At 40.2% G+C, this 16,114-nt stretch overlaps 2 protein-coding genes across 2 annotated transcripts in view; one reads left to right on the top strand and one right to left on the bottom strand.

Annotated features, from left to right (window-relative positions):
• The window catches only part of PSMD1 (proteasome 26S subunit, non-ATPase 1), a 61,152-nt gene that overhangs the window by 19,012 nt on the left and 26,026 nt on the right, over positions 1 to 16,114 (top strand). The window lies entirely within an intron of this gene.
• Positions 1,402 to 13,138, bottom strand: HTR2B (5-hydroxytryptamine receptor 2B). The gene is made up of 4 exons (XM_052686926.1): positions 12,211 to 13,138; positions 10,908 to 11,586; positions 4,497 to 4,697; positions 1,402 to 2,539 (listed from the first exon to the last, which is right to left on the bottom strand). The coding sequence occupies exons 2-4, from the start codon at positions 11,212 to 11,214 to the stop codon at positions 1,659 to 1,661; spliced, it is 1,389 nt and encodes a 462-aa protein (XP_052542886.1). The 5' UTR covers positions 11,215 to 11,586; positions 12,211 to 13,138; the 3' UTR covers positions 1,402 to 1,658.

Here is a 16,114-nt window from a genome sequence, read left to right on the forward strand (position 1 = left end):
TTCTTAAATACTTTTAGATACAGGAATCTTCCACAGCCATAATTGTCGATCAATTCTGGCTTTTAACTTCACGATCCTCCTAAATTTTGGCTACTGAAAGAGAAGTAAGAGCAGTTAAGAGCTTATTCTAACTTCAGTGGCTATCACCAAAAAGGGTAGGAAGGAGAAAGATTACTGTAAGTACTGTGGAGATATTTTTAATACTTTCTCCTGGAGCTCTCTGGCATTTGTTACATCAGGCTCTGTTTCGAACTTGCATGTGTTTTAAATTAAATATATATAAATAAATGTTGGAAGGACATGTTATCTTTAGTACTTTCTGTTCCATAGACGAAAAAATACCTAAGCTTTTTGCTGTACATAATTTGTGTAACTGAAGAGCTCTGAAAATATTAAATATGAAAAAAAAAAAAAAAAAGCCTGGGTTGAAAATTTTACTGTAAATGGAAACTGTGGGGGGAAAAAAATAGCAAACTGGCTGCTTACTGTAAGAACTGCAGCACCTTGGGGAGATCTGACCTCCTGCCTAAAGAGATTTGGTCTGGGACCAGCAGATGCTCCAGATTTCCTAGGCAGTAGACAGTGTTAACTTTTCTGGATTGCAAAAAACAATTCTTTCTTTCGTTTTTGTGCTCTAATGGAAGACTTGATTTGCCATTATGATGTTTCAGAGTGCAGCCTGGACCTCTAATCTTATTACATTGGTCCAATGAAATTTTTTTTTTTAGTAGAACAGAACTGTCAGTGTGTACTGGTCTTGATACTGCTGTTGCTTCTTAGACATTTGTTTTCAGTTTCAAATGAGCTGGCAATTTTATCTGTAACTTTTCTATTTTGTGTGAATGATGCTGGATTAGGGAAAGCTTTTATTGGAATTATAAAAGCCACAAAATAAAGTGATGTTCCAGGCACTGCCTGTCCTGTTTTAGTTACTGATGTGTTATGGCCCTGTTTTCGTTACGTACTCATTTTCTTAGTATGAAAAGAACGAAGGGCAGTTTTCTCTGACAAATTTGACAGTGCCAAGCATGTTTATATGTGAGAGTAATGGAGATGAAATTCAGGTGCGAAAGAGATTCTGGTCTCCATCCCTATAGAAAAAAATGCAATGCAATGATTTCCACCATGGAATGTTTTGGGTTTTTGGTTTTTTGTTGGTTTTTTGTTTTAAACTCTCTTGGAAACAGATTTTATGGTTTGTTGGTGTGCCTTTTGGTATCTGGAGCTCGTGATTTCATTTCTGATACCCCAGCACACAAGAAAAGCTCGTACTTGAGTCTACGGTGTCAACAGAGAGAACTATAGGAAGTAGTTCAGTATGTTTGTGTGCTGTCTAAGCAGAGAAAAACTCCATGGGTTTAAATCAAGAGGCTGAAGATGATGAGGACTGAAGTCAGATACTTGCACTGATCTAGCTTTTATTTATTTCCCTCTTTCTGTATGATACAGTTTTGCTATAGTCATTGTTTATCATGGAATGAAGTTGCCACTGTAGGGTTTGGGGTTATAGTAGAGGAGACTTTGGAGGAGAGGAATTCTTTTATAAATTCATAAGATATTGCTTGCATAAATGAAACAATAGTACTTACAACCTCTTATAGCACAGTCACCTAGAGTAATAGAGATGGTAACACTATGTGGTCACAGCTGTCATTCCACTATACATAGCTTACTTGTTCTTCTGTTTTATCAACTTCGTTCTCTGTGAGCAGCAGTGTATCCAGCAGAATGGCTGATGATGCTTGGATGGGCGAGCTCCTCAGCCTCATTGGGCTCTGGTACATAATGGGATTAATGCCATTTCTCATCCCATGCATAACAAAGAGCTTGGAATTTTCTGTCACAGAATTTCTGATAGAGATTCTGCTGGAACACTTCCGAAGGGCCTTGCCAGTCTTTGTGGTCCGATAGTTGCAAGTGATATACCTGCTGAAAGCCTCCCTAAATGTTTTGTTGAAGAGTGTGTAGACAAGAGGGTTCACTCCTGAGGATACATATCCTATCCAAACAAATATCTCCATGAGCTTTTGAAAAACTTCCTTGTTGCACGAGTGGCACAGGACTGAACTTATGTTAGTTATGAAGAATGGGCACCACATCAACAAGAAAAGAAAAAATACAATTCCAAGCACTTTTGATGCTCTTTGTTCGTTAGTTATGGTCTGCATGGATTTCCTCCCAATGGTAGACATTCTACAGATGGGCATATCGTTGGTCAGAGTCTTGTCTTTTCTAGAGCCGTTCAGCATGGCCACCTTTTCTGGTGAGCAGGCAGGTGTAGCGTCGCGTTGAAATACTGTGGACACTGTTGACCAAGTGAGACGCTGAGGTGGCTTGTTGATCAAATAGGCCTTCTTGCGTAGCACTTGAATTGTCAGAAAGTAAGTGACTATCATGATTGCGAGTGGAATGAAGAACGCAGCCACTGATCCATACAGAATGAAATCGTGAAAGCGATCAGGCATCAGAAGACACGTAATATTTGTAGAGTTTCCGTTTCCATCTTCAATTCCTCTGATAGGGACTGGAATAGCAATGCCTAGAGAAGAAAAACCAAGTACTTAAGTAATTGCTTGCAACCTCAATTTTGAGCCTCAATCTTCAGAGTCTTTAAAGAAAAGTAGTTCCTGAACTCTCTCTGGAGTAGGCACAGGGTGACTTGAGAAAACATCAGCTGTTGAGAGCATCGCCTGGTTAATAGGGCAAATAGTAGTGTGTGAGACTTGGCAAGCTCAGTTTTATCAGAATGACACCCTTCCCCCCCTTTCTTAATTTTTTTAAAATCAGATTAGGGGTAACCCTTAGAAGTTGAGAAAGCAGTATGAAGTTGCCAACATCTCTAGTGTAAAACACATGAATTGCTTTGACTCTAGTCATTGAAATTAGAATGGCTTTTCCCTCTCATGAAGTGAATTTGCCTAATGCTGTCTGCCCCCGCATTTTTTTTCCCTCTTTCTTAGTGGCATCAAGTTATTGGACACAGCTGATGTTTTTGCAGTCTGCTTGACTTTCATATATACAAGTAGTTAAATAGATGCCAGAATTAATCAGTGTGTGCGTTTGAGACAGATTTGTTGTATCAAGTCACTTGGATATTTAAGAGTGTTTAAATGAGGCTGGCTTGCTTGCTAGCTCTGTAATTCAACACTTTAAAAAAAAAAGAAAGTTAGCAGTCTTGCCTTTTAAATGAATTTTTTATAACTGCTAAATTACAGTCAGCACTTCATTTGCCAGCAGTCTGACATTACAACAAAAACAACAGGTTCCTTGCTGTCTAGTGAAGGTTATTTGTGCTATGTTTCCTGATACCACTTAGAGATCTAGGGATTTACAGTATTCCTCTGGTTACTGAAGTTGACTGGGGCAGCAGGAGGCGAAACGGTTTTCCATTGAGCCACTTGACCCCTTCCTTGAGAAGAGGCACTCCTTTGGATAAGCGAGCCTTTAAAATGAAGATTGAATTACGTTAACCTTTGATTTGGAGAAACGAGACTTTACTGCAGAGTACTCTTGTGTTAGATAAAAAGAAATGGAATGTGCAGCACTGATTAATAACAATGAGTCAGATATTAAAAGGTCAACTTTCAAGTGTCACATCTCATTAAGAGTTTCCTTTTTGTTGTGATAAAATAAAGAGGCATCTTTTTTCCTGTCATCACGGTTCTGCCAGATTTTTTTTTTTCAAGTTGAAATTTCTGTTTTTGGGCATGCATGCTGGAGTCAAGAAGATGAATTTACCTATTCTTTTATGAGTCATTGGCTAAAGTAATCCAGAATTATTCTTCTCTTGCACACAGCATACAACGCTATGCCTATTGCTGCCTATGGTGTGCATTAGTTACAGGAATTCAATGTTTTCACCATCTTAGCTCATTTTAAAGACTTTCTTTAAGCAGTGAAGACAAGTGAGGTGCCATGTGCACAACAGGGAGACACTGAAGTGTTTATACATTTGCATCCTTTGTATCAATTGTTGGGTGATTTTTTTTCTGAAAGGCCTTTTTATATGATATGTTGCCAGTGCATGGTAGTCTTCACTGTGGCTGTTACCAGCTGCTCACTTATCTTTCAGTTTTTGGTGCAAGTAATTAACATTTCTTTTACTAGCTTTATGAAACAGTTTTAAGTAAGGCGCTGATTTTAATAGTGTATACTCAAGGCTTAAAGTTGTGTTTGGATGGATATATATGAGATTGTTTCCACAGGAACACAGAATCTTGCTTTCCCATGAGATGTGCTAGCCATGCAGATGTCAGAATTCTAACTTGCGGGATTTTAGAAGCACAAAGTATGATGCTGATACCTACTCAGTCCTTGACCTTTCTGGTAAACTTGATGAGCAGCCACTCAGACTTTTGATGTAGCTGTGTGTGACCCAAATGGTGGACTTAGGCTGACCCAGATTGGCCAGATGTGTCTTTGTGCCCAACTTTCACCTATTGTTTTGGATATGAAAAGCGTCTGCATTACTTTTCCAGTCTCAAAGCCTCACGTACCTATTGAAATGAGCCAAACAATGATGATTTTGATGATTGTTGTAGCCCATGAGTTGTATTGGCTGGCCTGGATGGGCTTTTTAATTGCAATATAGCGGTCTAGTGAGATGGCACAGAGGTGCATGATGGAAGCTGTGGAGAAGAGGACATCAAGGAACAGCCAAATGGGACACAAGGCAGTTGGAAAAGGCCAGGCGTTGTCTGGAAGAGAACAGAAAACTCATTAGAATCTTTGTTTTTTGAGAGTTTTTAGTATCTTTCTTTTCCTCATTTGGCATCAGTACCTGTGAGAAGTTCCTAACCCTATAGAAACTGAACGTTGCCACCACAGCGTTCATTATGTGTATTGTAAGTCACTCCCTATCTTTCCTTCCACTTTAGATCATGAGCTCTTTGTAGCAAAGGCTCTGGATTGAAACAGTAAAACAGATTTTAAAAATGGGTCATGACTGCTTGGTGCAGCACCCTAACATTAAATGATGGGGTTTTTTTGGCTTTGTCTCTCTGATGGTCCTCTGATCCAAGCACAGAGGAGACAGCAGGCCATAAGCAGTATATTAGTCAGTCATTGCAGAACTATGTGTGAATCTTGAAGTTCGCAGTAATCTTGAAGAATAAACAAATGATATGTTGTCCAGCATCGTGTCCATTATTAAGGTTTGGTGGTATTCAGTGTTGCATAAGGTAGATATTTTGGGAGGCTGGGTCTCCTATTCTTTACGCTTCTAAACTGAAATAACTTCACTGAAACTGACTTCTTTCACAACTGCTTGATTTTTCACTCACAAGCTGTTTATATTACAATCCAGCGCAAGCAGTATTAAAGCTGAAATGCACCGTAGTGTTGTTTGTGTCTAAGAATGTTCTGTAGTCCTGGAAGTGACTTTGTGAACAGAAGTTTTTTCTATTTCTAGTTGTGTCAGTTCAGATCTGCTCAAATTGTCTCTCCACATAAAATTAATCCATGTTTGATCAGTACTTTTTTATTAAAAGCCAGATAATTCAGTTCTTCAATGAATAATGATTAAGGAAAAAAAAAAAAAAAAAAAGAAAAAAGCCTGTAACAATCAAACTTCAAAAAAAAACTCCTTGCTCCAAACAAATAAATCTACGTGCTGAGAATGCCAAATGACCGAAAATATCGTACTGTTCAATCTTATCAGTGTGGTATTGGCACAACAGTTTGACATTAACAGGTTTTCTCATAATATGTCTGTTAGATGGAAATGATATGGTACTGCTATTGAAATATGAGCCCCAGAGGATGGAAAATTTTAGAAGTCAAACATAGCGTGCGCTTTTTTGCATTGCTGTGTATGTTTGGGAACCTTCCCTGTAGACATGAATGATAAAATAACTCCCTTTTTCCTCCCAGCGAAATCTTCATCCCCAGAACAACAGACTCCAGGTGAGGATGGTGTGGGAAATAGGCAGTAGGGAAGAGAAGTGCTCTAGTTTCAGACCGCTAACCTGTAAATTTGACGTGGCATCTAGCTGTGTATTTATTACAATAGATATCTCCATTGAGCATATACTTCAAAACATTGCCGTTGCAGGTATGAGGAAGTGATAATTAATGTGTTATGAAACAGCTACTGATGTCCTGTTTTTCTGTCTATACTTTCAACTGGCCTTTGAGCAACAACAAAAAAAGAAAAATGAAAATGCCTTGTGGTTCATTGAAGCAGAAAGCAAGCCAGAAAAAAAAATACAGTTAAAAGAAATAAAAATCATAGAAACGTTTTCTGAGTCGAAAAAGGCCCATAAGGATCATCAAGGATCATACTACCACTGAGTATGATGTAAATGATGCAGGGTTAGCTCAAATAAAATGTGGACAATGGAAAGAGTATTCTGTATCTTGAAGGATGCACAGAGAACACTGCAGGGTTTCAAGTAAGCACCTCACACTGCTGGTTAGAATGCACGCATGCCGATCCCTGGGTTATAACTGTTTTACTTTCTGGAGAACAGCAGTGTAAGTTATTTTCATTTGCAGCTTTCTTTTCTTTGCAGAAAAAATTTCTCAAATACTTCTTCCAAAAGCTGCTTTTCTTTTTAATACAGTGAATGAAAACAGCTTCCTGGTGCAGAGCAACTTTGTGAGTTTTATGAGCTGTAGAGTTAGTTGGTAAGTGCAACTGAAAGGAAGGCTTTGTCTTTCAGTTTTCCTTTGGAATTGATTGCAGAAGGCAGTAAGTCACCACATCAGGATTATAAATTATATTCTATTTTCTGTGTGTATGTTTTTTTTATCCAAGCAAGATCAGGGTAGATCTTAAATGAAGTAGCTGAAAAGAGTTGATGAGCATGGTCATATTTGAACAAATACATAGTGAAACTCTATCCATAAATCCTGAAGTATCAACTGACTCTCTAGGATTCGTACTGTGGCACACATTGCTTTTACTTTTACTTTTATTTACATGTGTTAGAAGCTTGGTGCCTAGCATGGGAGTGACTGCTGTTGGCTTGGTGATGAGTGGTGGTGGTGTGTGTCACTGTTTGCCTGTTGTGTTATTTTGGCAGTAGGGAAAAAGCAGAATATGAATTTTACTTCAGGACCCAGAAAGCATCTCTGACAACAAGCAAGCAGTTGAGTTCCTGCTTTTTATAATTTAGATTGGAGGTAAATGGGCAAGTCCTGCTAAACGGCAGGGTGTGAGGGTCAGACTGTTAAAAGCTCTGATTCTCCTGTTATAGATCCACACTGGTGGAGCAAACCAAAGCATTACATAATTCACTGTGCTGAGATTTCTCCACCTTTTTTTTTCCTTGGGAGTTGAAATGCTGATCCTAACCTAGTGGACTGGACTTCTTTTTTTCCATGAAAGCCTGGGTTAGCTGACAAGCCTGCCTGCCTGAAATCTTGTCTGCTTTCTCCAGCTCAGGTGGCATAAGATAAAGATGCTTCCTTCAAACCTGGTCTCAGACTCTCCGAACTGCAGTGCTGCTGCTGCAGATTTTCCTTATTTTTAATTATAATGTGATAAAATATATGCTTTACAATTGTCGTGCACCTGGAGAGGTAAGATGAGCTTTTACCACAACTGTCTGTCCTTGAGTAGAATATTTATTTACAGGAAGATTTATGTATAGGAAATACCTTGGAAATGTGTAATCCCTAAACCAGTGCATGTATATGCACGATTGAGAGAGGTCTTTAAATAGACTTGAAGACAGTTCGTTCTCTTGCTACAAGGGCTGCTGAAATGTGCTGTGTGTGAAGGATTCTGTGATAGGGATCATTTTGTTGCTGATAGATAATGATGCTTTTACTGGGAAGGAAATTGATATTTTAATCATCTGCTGACTTAAAGCCCAGACTTCAATCTTCAAGCTGTGTGGGTTCATGGCGGCAGCGCTCAGCTTTGTGGTCTCAGGAGGCCCAGGCTCTCCGTGCTGCTGCCTTGCTCTCTCCCTCTTGAGCTGCTTGCTTATTTCTCCGCTCCAATTGCACTTCCAGCAATTCTTTGCTGCCGTGAAGGTCTTTGAATTTCATCTATGGCACCTTTTCTAGAGTTGGTTTGACAGAAATGAATGCTAGTTTTCTTACTTACGTTTAGATTTGAGGTTTTGGACAGTAATTGTCAACACAGTAAGTTTTCTCTTGTTTACACAAGTGAGAAAGGAGAGATTTTCCATGGTTCGTAATCAATAATGGGGGAAGATTGGCTCGATTGCTTCTGATGAGTTTCTGAAGTCATGGTTTGCAACCTGGGGGGATCAGCTCTGCCTTTTGATTTCTAAGTGGATGCATGTGAAGAATAAAGGAATAATTTAAAAGATGGCACTGTCTGCAAGTAAGCCACTGCTTGTGAAGCACAGACAACAGACCTTTTCCTCTTTAAATCTTGCAAATCAGATGCACCTTTTTAAGAGTTTGCTAATTTCACCATCTGATGAATAGCAGCATCTTTGTTTTGCTTCTGTGCAGTAGTTCTGTGTTTATGAATGTGGGTAACTTTGGAAAGCTAGATTTCAGAGTGTGCAATGATTTCCTAACGTGCCCACCTTTTTGTAGAAGAAATGAGGAGGGTTTAGTAACCAACAAAAGCAATTAACTGTTTGTATTTTCTGACACTTGTGCTCTTAAATCAAAATTGCACTATTGTATGAATATGCATTACATTTCAGTCACCTTACCTAAAAGAGGAAATCTGTTTCTCATGGTATGATACCCATGGGTTGGTACTGGATTTTGATTCTTTTTTTAAGGGCAGCTCTTTAATATTGTAGCAGCCTGTTTCTGAAGATTGTTCTCTATCATCAGTGCATGGAGCCATTAACTGTAGGAGCTTTTGCATTTGAACACTGTGATACTAATTTGTCCAAAGCTGTTTAATGTGACTGCGATTTAGTTCACACCTATTTCCTCAAATATTCTCCATATAATTAGATATCAGTTCCGAATCAGAAGCATAATATTTGTATTCCGTATCTGGAAACTGCACACAGCCATTGCATTATGACTGACACATTCCTGCATGGAGGTGCCAGGAGGCTGGATGGCCTTCTGACAGTCAGTGATTATTCTGTGTCCAAGTAGTTATCTGGGTAAGGTAGCTTTGCAATTTGGGCCTGCTATGCACTGTTCTCGCTTGATTCCACAAACTCCTGATGTTTTGCTCATGCTTTGAGCTTCAGCATCTCATAAAGAGTTCATAACTTCATAAAGAGGGAAAGCAGTTTTTCTGCTTTGGAGCCAGAGAAAAGGTGAAAATTTTCAGTTTTAACTGCTGCTACGTAGAAGGCTGGTTGCAATCTCACTCAGTAAAGTTAGTTGTAATTAACTGCTTTCTTGTGTATTTCCTGCACCGTGAAAAAATGCTTTTGTTTTTAAAGATTCCTATGATGCTTCAAACTGTGTAACCAGGATTTAGCACCGGATTAATTGGGAGAGATTAAGGAGCAATATTCTCTTTATGAAGTTTAAAAAGAAGTTATTGATCTAGCATAATTGAAAAGCAACACCCAAACCTTCACAAAGAACCTGCCTTCTCTTTTTATTGTCGCTAGTCAATTAGCAGTGCTTTTATAGGGATCTGTGCTTTTATAACAGCCACTGATTTTATTATTTCTGTTATTAATGAGGTCTTTGGCAAGAACTAAGCAGTGACAATGTCTGTGAGTTAGCACTTGCATGCAGAAGTTCCTCACCTGTGTGCAAACACTTCTTTTTCAAGGTAGAAATCCCTGTCCCAGTTATGTACGTTCTGTCCTCTTTGTAGAATCTGTTGCTTGAAATACCTGTCTATTTTATGATATCTGAGAATCCTAACCTGATGCCCTGAATTCTGACCTCCAATTCATAAGCTGCTAAGGAAGGCACGGTCTGGAATGCACAGAAATTCAATGTCATTTTAATGAATAACCACATTTATTAGTAAGTGATTGCAGTCCCATGCAGCAAACAAAGCTACCGATGCGCTTTCTGAAGTAAAGTTTGACTGTGTTTGTTTGTTGCTCAGGCAACTCCTACAGACCCAGCACAGGAAAAATGAACTCCTGCTGTCTTTCATTATCTGGAGTTCAGTGGTAGCTGTACTTTAAAGATAATTCTGTAAATCCTTAAGTTTTCAAAAAATCTATATCACATTGATTTATTTTTTCATTTGTATAAAACTGAAATAGACCATTTTTAATTAAACATTCTTAAAGAATCTTCAGGAGTAAAAAAGCTGCTTTCCCATGGATCTCTCTCTGATTAGTTGTCAAAAGTAGTATTTGCTATAAAGCTGGACATGAGAAAATATGAGAGTCATCCTTACTCTGTAATGACTAACCAGAAAGAAATTGGCTCACCCAATATATGTTTAAATAGAAAAAAATCTGTTTTATTTCGTGTGAGGCAGATTGAATGGTGAATCTGAGTCTCAAAGATCAGGTACACAGATGGGGCTGCCCTGACATGACAGGCAGGTATGGGAGTTCTTTGGGGTGCTTTACACACCTTGCCATTTTTCCCACAGCAGGAGAAAATCAGGTTCCCAGAAACTGAGGCTGGTAAGACTTGTCATTGGTGCTTCCAGGATCCATGTTTTTAAGAGATGACTGCCTGTCTTTAGTGTAATATCCAGTACAACAGATTTCGAGGTTGAGCTGAAGTTACTGGAAACAGTGATTTGCTGTGCACAGTGTAATTTGCCATGTCTCCCTCTGCACAGTATCAGCTGTAAGCCTTAGGTGCTTTTTCAGTGGTTTGCTTCAAAAAGAATACTATCCAGTGAGGATGTGCTTACCATAAAGGCATTAGACTGCATTATGGTTAGAGGAAGAAAAGATTTAGCCCTCATCCAAATAATATTCAAAATCTCAGTAGCGGAAAGCAAACAACTTCTCTGTTTAAATCAGACTTCCCAGAGTTGTACCCAATATGCAAGCCTGATGACACGAACGCGCCGTACTCACCAAACAGTATTATGAGAAGGGCAATCGGCATCACAAACAGTCCCACCAGCAAATCCGCCACCGCCAAGGATGTTAGGAAGTAGTTGGTGGCATATTGCAGCTTTTTCTCCAGGGACACCGCCAGGATGACCAGGATATTCCCTCCGATGGTGGGGATGATCACCAGCAGGATCAGCAGTGCAGCCCAGTGCACTTTGTTTCCTTGCTCATCGTTTGTGTAGTTCTCTTTGGGTTCTGTTACCGATAGAGGTGACAAAGATCCATTGCCAGCTCCAGACCCGTTCAAGAAATGTGAAGGATGGGGCATCTTTGTGCCCAGCAGGATGTGTCCGAGAGCTGTGTTTTGCGCAGGAATTGCGTACGGTGCAAGAGTTCAGTGTGCCTCTCTGCTCCAAGATGGTCCTGAAGAAAGGCCAGCATGGTCAGTATGGTAAACTGGTCATCTGCTATTTTGAGGTACAGTGACCATGTCAGAGCTTGGATCCAATTTTTTTTTATCCTGTGCCTTACTGGCTGTGTTGAGGTCTTAAAAACCCAAGTCCTGTCTTGTGTCCATCTCTGGCTGTTAGGGCTGAAGGTTTGATGTCCCCATATAGCGAGGTTCAGCTCTTAGAAGATTATACACAAGAATTCAATGCCTGAGAATAGTAAGCAGTTCATTAGCTCCCATCTTTCACCGCTGTAGGAAAAAAAAAGAGAAAGAAAAAGTGATAGATGGATTTGGATGCCAGTTGTTTCCCTCTAGCTATAGCGTACGAAGGTTTGCTGTTTGTAAGCACAAACTGGTGCAGGCAGATGCTGGTGTGATGTGTGTGCAACTCCTCCTCTCTCCAGTGCCTACTCTCCGGCAGCCTGTGCGTAGGCAGGCAGCAGTTCCCATGTTTCCTCTTAATAAGAGTCCTATTTCTCCGGAGAGGATCACCCCAAAAATATCTTCAGAAATGATGTATGTGGTTTCTGTTTTATTCTCGACAGTCCCTACTTTATCAGGTGAGGGTCAGGAAGTTGCGGATAATAAAACACTGGTGACAGTCCCAAGGGGACCATAAAGATTTATGGAACTGAGACCTCTAAATTTACCCATTCCTTCAAGGGAGGGGTGAGTAAACCTTTTGTTTTTGTAATCTGAGCAGGGCTTCTATGAAGCACAGCCTTTTCTCTTCCTCTCCCCTCTCTCAGCTCAGCTGAAGACTTAACGCTTGCATTTCCCCCTCCAAGCAGATGCTGAAAGAGTTCTGTCTTTAGCTGAACAGTTTCTGAGAGGACCTGATGTGCTCTAAGTCTCAGGTGAAGAAAGCCTTACCTTTTTCTCTTGTCTTTCAGTAGAGTTCACTTGTATCCAGGAAGATACTCTGTGATTTGTTCTTCATTTTCATCACATGGTGGACTTTAAGATAAGGTTTTTCGCTGTTTTCTAGAAAGCCGGTTGCTCATTTATTTGTCTCTCATTTTTCAAACGAATGTCTCTTGTTGTGTGTTTGTTTAGCACTTAGCATTTCTTTTGACACCAAGATGAAGAATTTCTCTTTGAGGAAAGCTGTCTTCCTTACCCAGGCACTTTCTCTGGTTTTTGAATGCAGGAAAAGAATCATTCTTGCTGCATTTAAAAAAGATAAAGAAAGGATGTCCTTTTCTTCTGTCCTTCCTCTTCCACTCTCTTGATGATTTTACTTATGTGATTAGCACGATCTCAGAGCAGTTTTCTTTGTTCATTAGCAAAACTTGCAGTCTGCTGCTACCCATTGTTTGCTGACCGACTCATTCCAGTGCATGCAGCTCCAGCGCTTGGAAGGAGGGAACTTAGTGAGTGGGGGCTCGGCTGGAAAAGAGCCAGCGAGCATTAATTGATTCAGTGCTCCAGCCCTATAACGTATGCCTCTTGTAGCTGTGTAAGGATCTGCAGATCTTGCTAACAGCCCTTCCTCCTACAATATCCTAACTGTACGCAGGGCAGCATGCGTGCATATGTGCGCGATCGCTCTCTGCCTCTCTCTGGTCAGAAGCACAGTTAACCCTGCAAAGTTCTGCTGCCACAGAAACGCTCTGATCAGCATGCTGTTTTAAGTGTGGGGGCTGTTACTTTAAATCTTTCTACTTGCAGCTGCTTCTTATTATTGTGAATGTTCTTTTTTGATACCTTCCAACTTTCAGTCAAATATGTGTATCATCTCTAAGTTTGCGTATTTCTTCATTAAAATGGAAATAGGTTTCACTTCTGTGGACATTAGCTAGATAACTGAGTAATAGAGTCATTGAGTTTAAGGCCAGAAAAGAGCGTGATCTAACCTGGGACGTCACTGACCATTACACTCCTGAGCTGCTCGGTGCTCAGCAGGCTCAGCCTGCCGTTTGGGTCCTTGGTGAAGTGTGAATCAATTCACGTTCGTTTAAAAGTAAGATAAACTTCTTTGGAATAGAGCTCGTTAGAGCCAAAGTGAGAGAGAGTGTCTGCCAGACGTGAATAGAAATATTTAGCTGGCAGTTTGGGTAGTACGCTAGAATATCCAGCAAAGTTGTCATCACTTGTTCTGCATTTTTACTGCTTAAAAAGAAACCTTTGTTAAAATTGCGTATTGTCTTCATTTTCAATTGACTTTTGATGTCTTTACTTTGTAAGACGTAACTTTCTGAAGAATAAAGATGAATCCGGCTACGGTAATTCTGTTTCCTCGGGATGGAGCTATTGGCAGTAGATACAGAATCGTGTATGCAGAAGGAATGCTGGATTAAAAGCAGCAAGGTGCAATAAACGATAGATTCATCCTTTAATTTCAGTTGTTCTACTTGTGGGCGTATGCCATGTGCAGCTGCTCCTCGTGTCACATCTCCAAATTAGGAGAACAGAGTTAAAAGCTCTGGGGGTTAAAAGCAGACAGTTTCTATCAGAAACTTCTGCTCATCATCAGCACCAGTTATTGCTATAAGACTGTGCTGGATGCTAAGCATTATCTTTAAAGAGGTGGGTTTTTTTCTTCTTCTCATATTTTTATCTTCCACAGCACAGTAGACAGAGTGACTTCAGTGTGGGGGAAGTATCAGTGGTGGAGAAATGTAGTTTTGTCAACTTGACTTGTTATAAATCTTAGGCAAGTAGGAGAAGCATCTCTTCAGGTTGCTGTGATAAAAAGTTCTTTCTGTCAAAGGGAAAATCAGGAGTTTCCACTTCTCTGGAATACCTCATTTTATATGATTAAAACATCTCTCCGCCTCCAAAAATGTCTGAATTAAACAAATTAGGAGGGAGAGGTGCTTTGATGTAGCACCACCCAAAGGCCGCACTGCTGCCTGCAGGTGGGTGTGATGGGAGCTGTGTGAAAGCATCCTTATGGAAAGGGGAAGGATTTTTCAATACAGGTTAAAATAGTGTTCTTAGGCCCTTCCAGAGGATGGTGATGAGACTTCAGCTATATGTAGGCTTGTTCAGAGGACATACAAGCATATAGTTTTGTGCGTTGTTCAATTTCAGATGGTTAAAAAGCTTACCTGTCATTCATAATGGTTTTTAACTTCCTCAGGCTTTAATAATTCTTCTGGAAGGGGAGGGAGGAGGGAGGGGAAATCCACTTGTATATCATTACAGATCTCTAGCAAGTTCTCTGCATGCGTGGCTAGGCTTTCCCTGCACGCTCCACCTATGTGCACCTTTCCTGTACCACTGGGTAGAACTTCAGGCTCTCTACACCCTGCTTCACCATGAGCATTTGAGCCATGCATAGATATTTCACCACAGCTATTCACTGCTTTTATTTCTGTTTCCCAATTGCCAACAGTGTTTTATTTGATGGGGTCCGAGTCTGCTTCAGGCATGCCGTCAGTGGTGGCAGTGTCCTTTGGTAGGCGCCCATCCCTTCGGCTCCTGTGCTGCAACTGTTTTGCAGCCCTCTCCTGACCTCCTGCTGGTGGGAGGCCGCCTGGGAGCCCTCCTTCCTCAGCAGATCTCAGTGACGCAACTGGAAGGCAATTTGGATAAAATTGGTGTGAAGAATGAGCCTGTACTGCATGAGATAGTTGCAGGAAATTCCTGGCCCCTGAATAGCTTGCATCCTTTTGTCAAGGGAGAAGCAGATGAGATTTATGCCCATGCCTATCAGACACTGAAATATGCCAGTTTGTTGCGTTTTTGTCTGCACTTTTCCCCTCCCCTGTGTTGTGCCCTGCTGCACACACGCTCCGCAAATTGTGCAGTCAGATGTCTGCGTTCTTCCTTTATTAACTCATGCATGGATAAAATGAAATGCATATTAAGCTTTTCTTCTTTACTTGTCACCACACAAGCAAAGCAATGTGCAGAACTAGTATCAAATGATTAATTCATGTCCATTAGCTTAGAAAGTCATAAATATTTATGATCTTTTGAAATATGACTGATGAAGAATTTAAAAGATAAATTTGACATTGTTCCCCTCTAACATTTCATTTTTCACCAAGTTGTAAAGCCCTTAAATGTTTAGACTAAAAAATAAGTGTGTGAAGTGATGGTTCAGACAACTCCATTTTTAGTCTCAAGTCAGACTCGGTGAGATGTTTATTTTCAGTATTCTCTTTGTTTACTTGTATACTTGTAAAAGGTAGCATCGGAATGTTTTCATGTTCAAATATTGCTAAAACAGAAGCAGAGATGACAGTAGTCCTGTAACCTTCAAGATGTGTAAGTCTCAAAATGAGAGATAAATTGCACAAAGGTATTTGGATGTAATTCTGAGATAATGAGTGCAATGTGCTTCAAGATGGGACAGTTGGAGTTGTTAATTTGTCTTGTGGTATCGATGCACACTTCTTGGACAAAAAAAGTGGATGGTTAAACAGAATCAAAGGACCCAACAGTGTGTGTTAAGTTCCAGTATGCCACTAAGGCTGGTGTGGGCAAATCCTACAGAGAAAGATGACTTTGTACCTGCAGGTATTGCAAATGTCATTTACCTTCAGAACTTCTACCCCCCCACCCCCCAAGCCTTAGGATTCTGAATAGAGCTGCTGTAAGAAAGGATTCCTTTTGAAAAGGAAATAGAATTTGCAAACTATGGAGAGCTTTTCCATCATCAACATCATTAACTGAAAGGACGAATGCCCATCCTCCACTTCCAACCAATCTGTATGTCTTTCTTCAGATGTTTTAGCTGGGGATTTTTTTTCTATCGGAGGCTTAATAAAAACTTTATTTCTGGGAAATTTCAGGGCACTTGGAAGCTGAACATCAGCCTTCTATA

Source organism: Tympanuchus pallidicinctus, unplaced genomic scaffold (assembly GCF_026119805.1).
Source record: "Tympanuchus pallidicinctus isolate F22 unplaced genomic scaffold, pur_lepc_1.0 scaffold22, whole genome shotgun sequence".
Lineage (NCBI taxonomy): Eukaryota > Metazoa > Chordata > Aves > Galliformes > Phasianidae > Tympanuchus > Tympanuchus pallidicinctus.

Excerpts from the sequence above, each read along its gene's own strand:
- HTR2B (XM_052686926.1), bottom strand. The coding sequence starts at position 11,214 with ATGCCCCATCCTTCACATTTCTTGAACGGGTCTGGAGCTGGCAATGGA. Across the intron at positions 4,698-10,907 it reads CCTTCTCATAATACTGTTTG|ACAACGCCTGGCCTTTTCCA; the intron begins GTGAGTACGGCG and ends GTTCTCTTCCAG. Across the intron at positions 2,540-4,496 it reads TGTTTGGCTCATTTCAATAG|GCATTGCTATTCCAGTCCCT; the intron begins GTACGTGAGGCT and ends TTTCTTCTCTAG.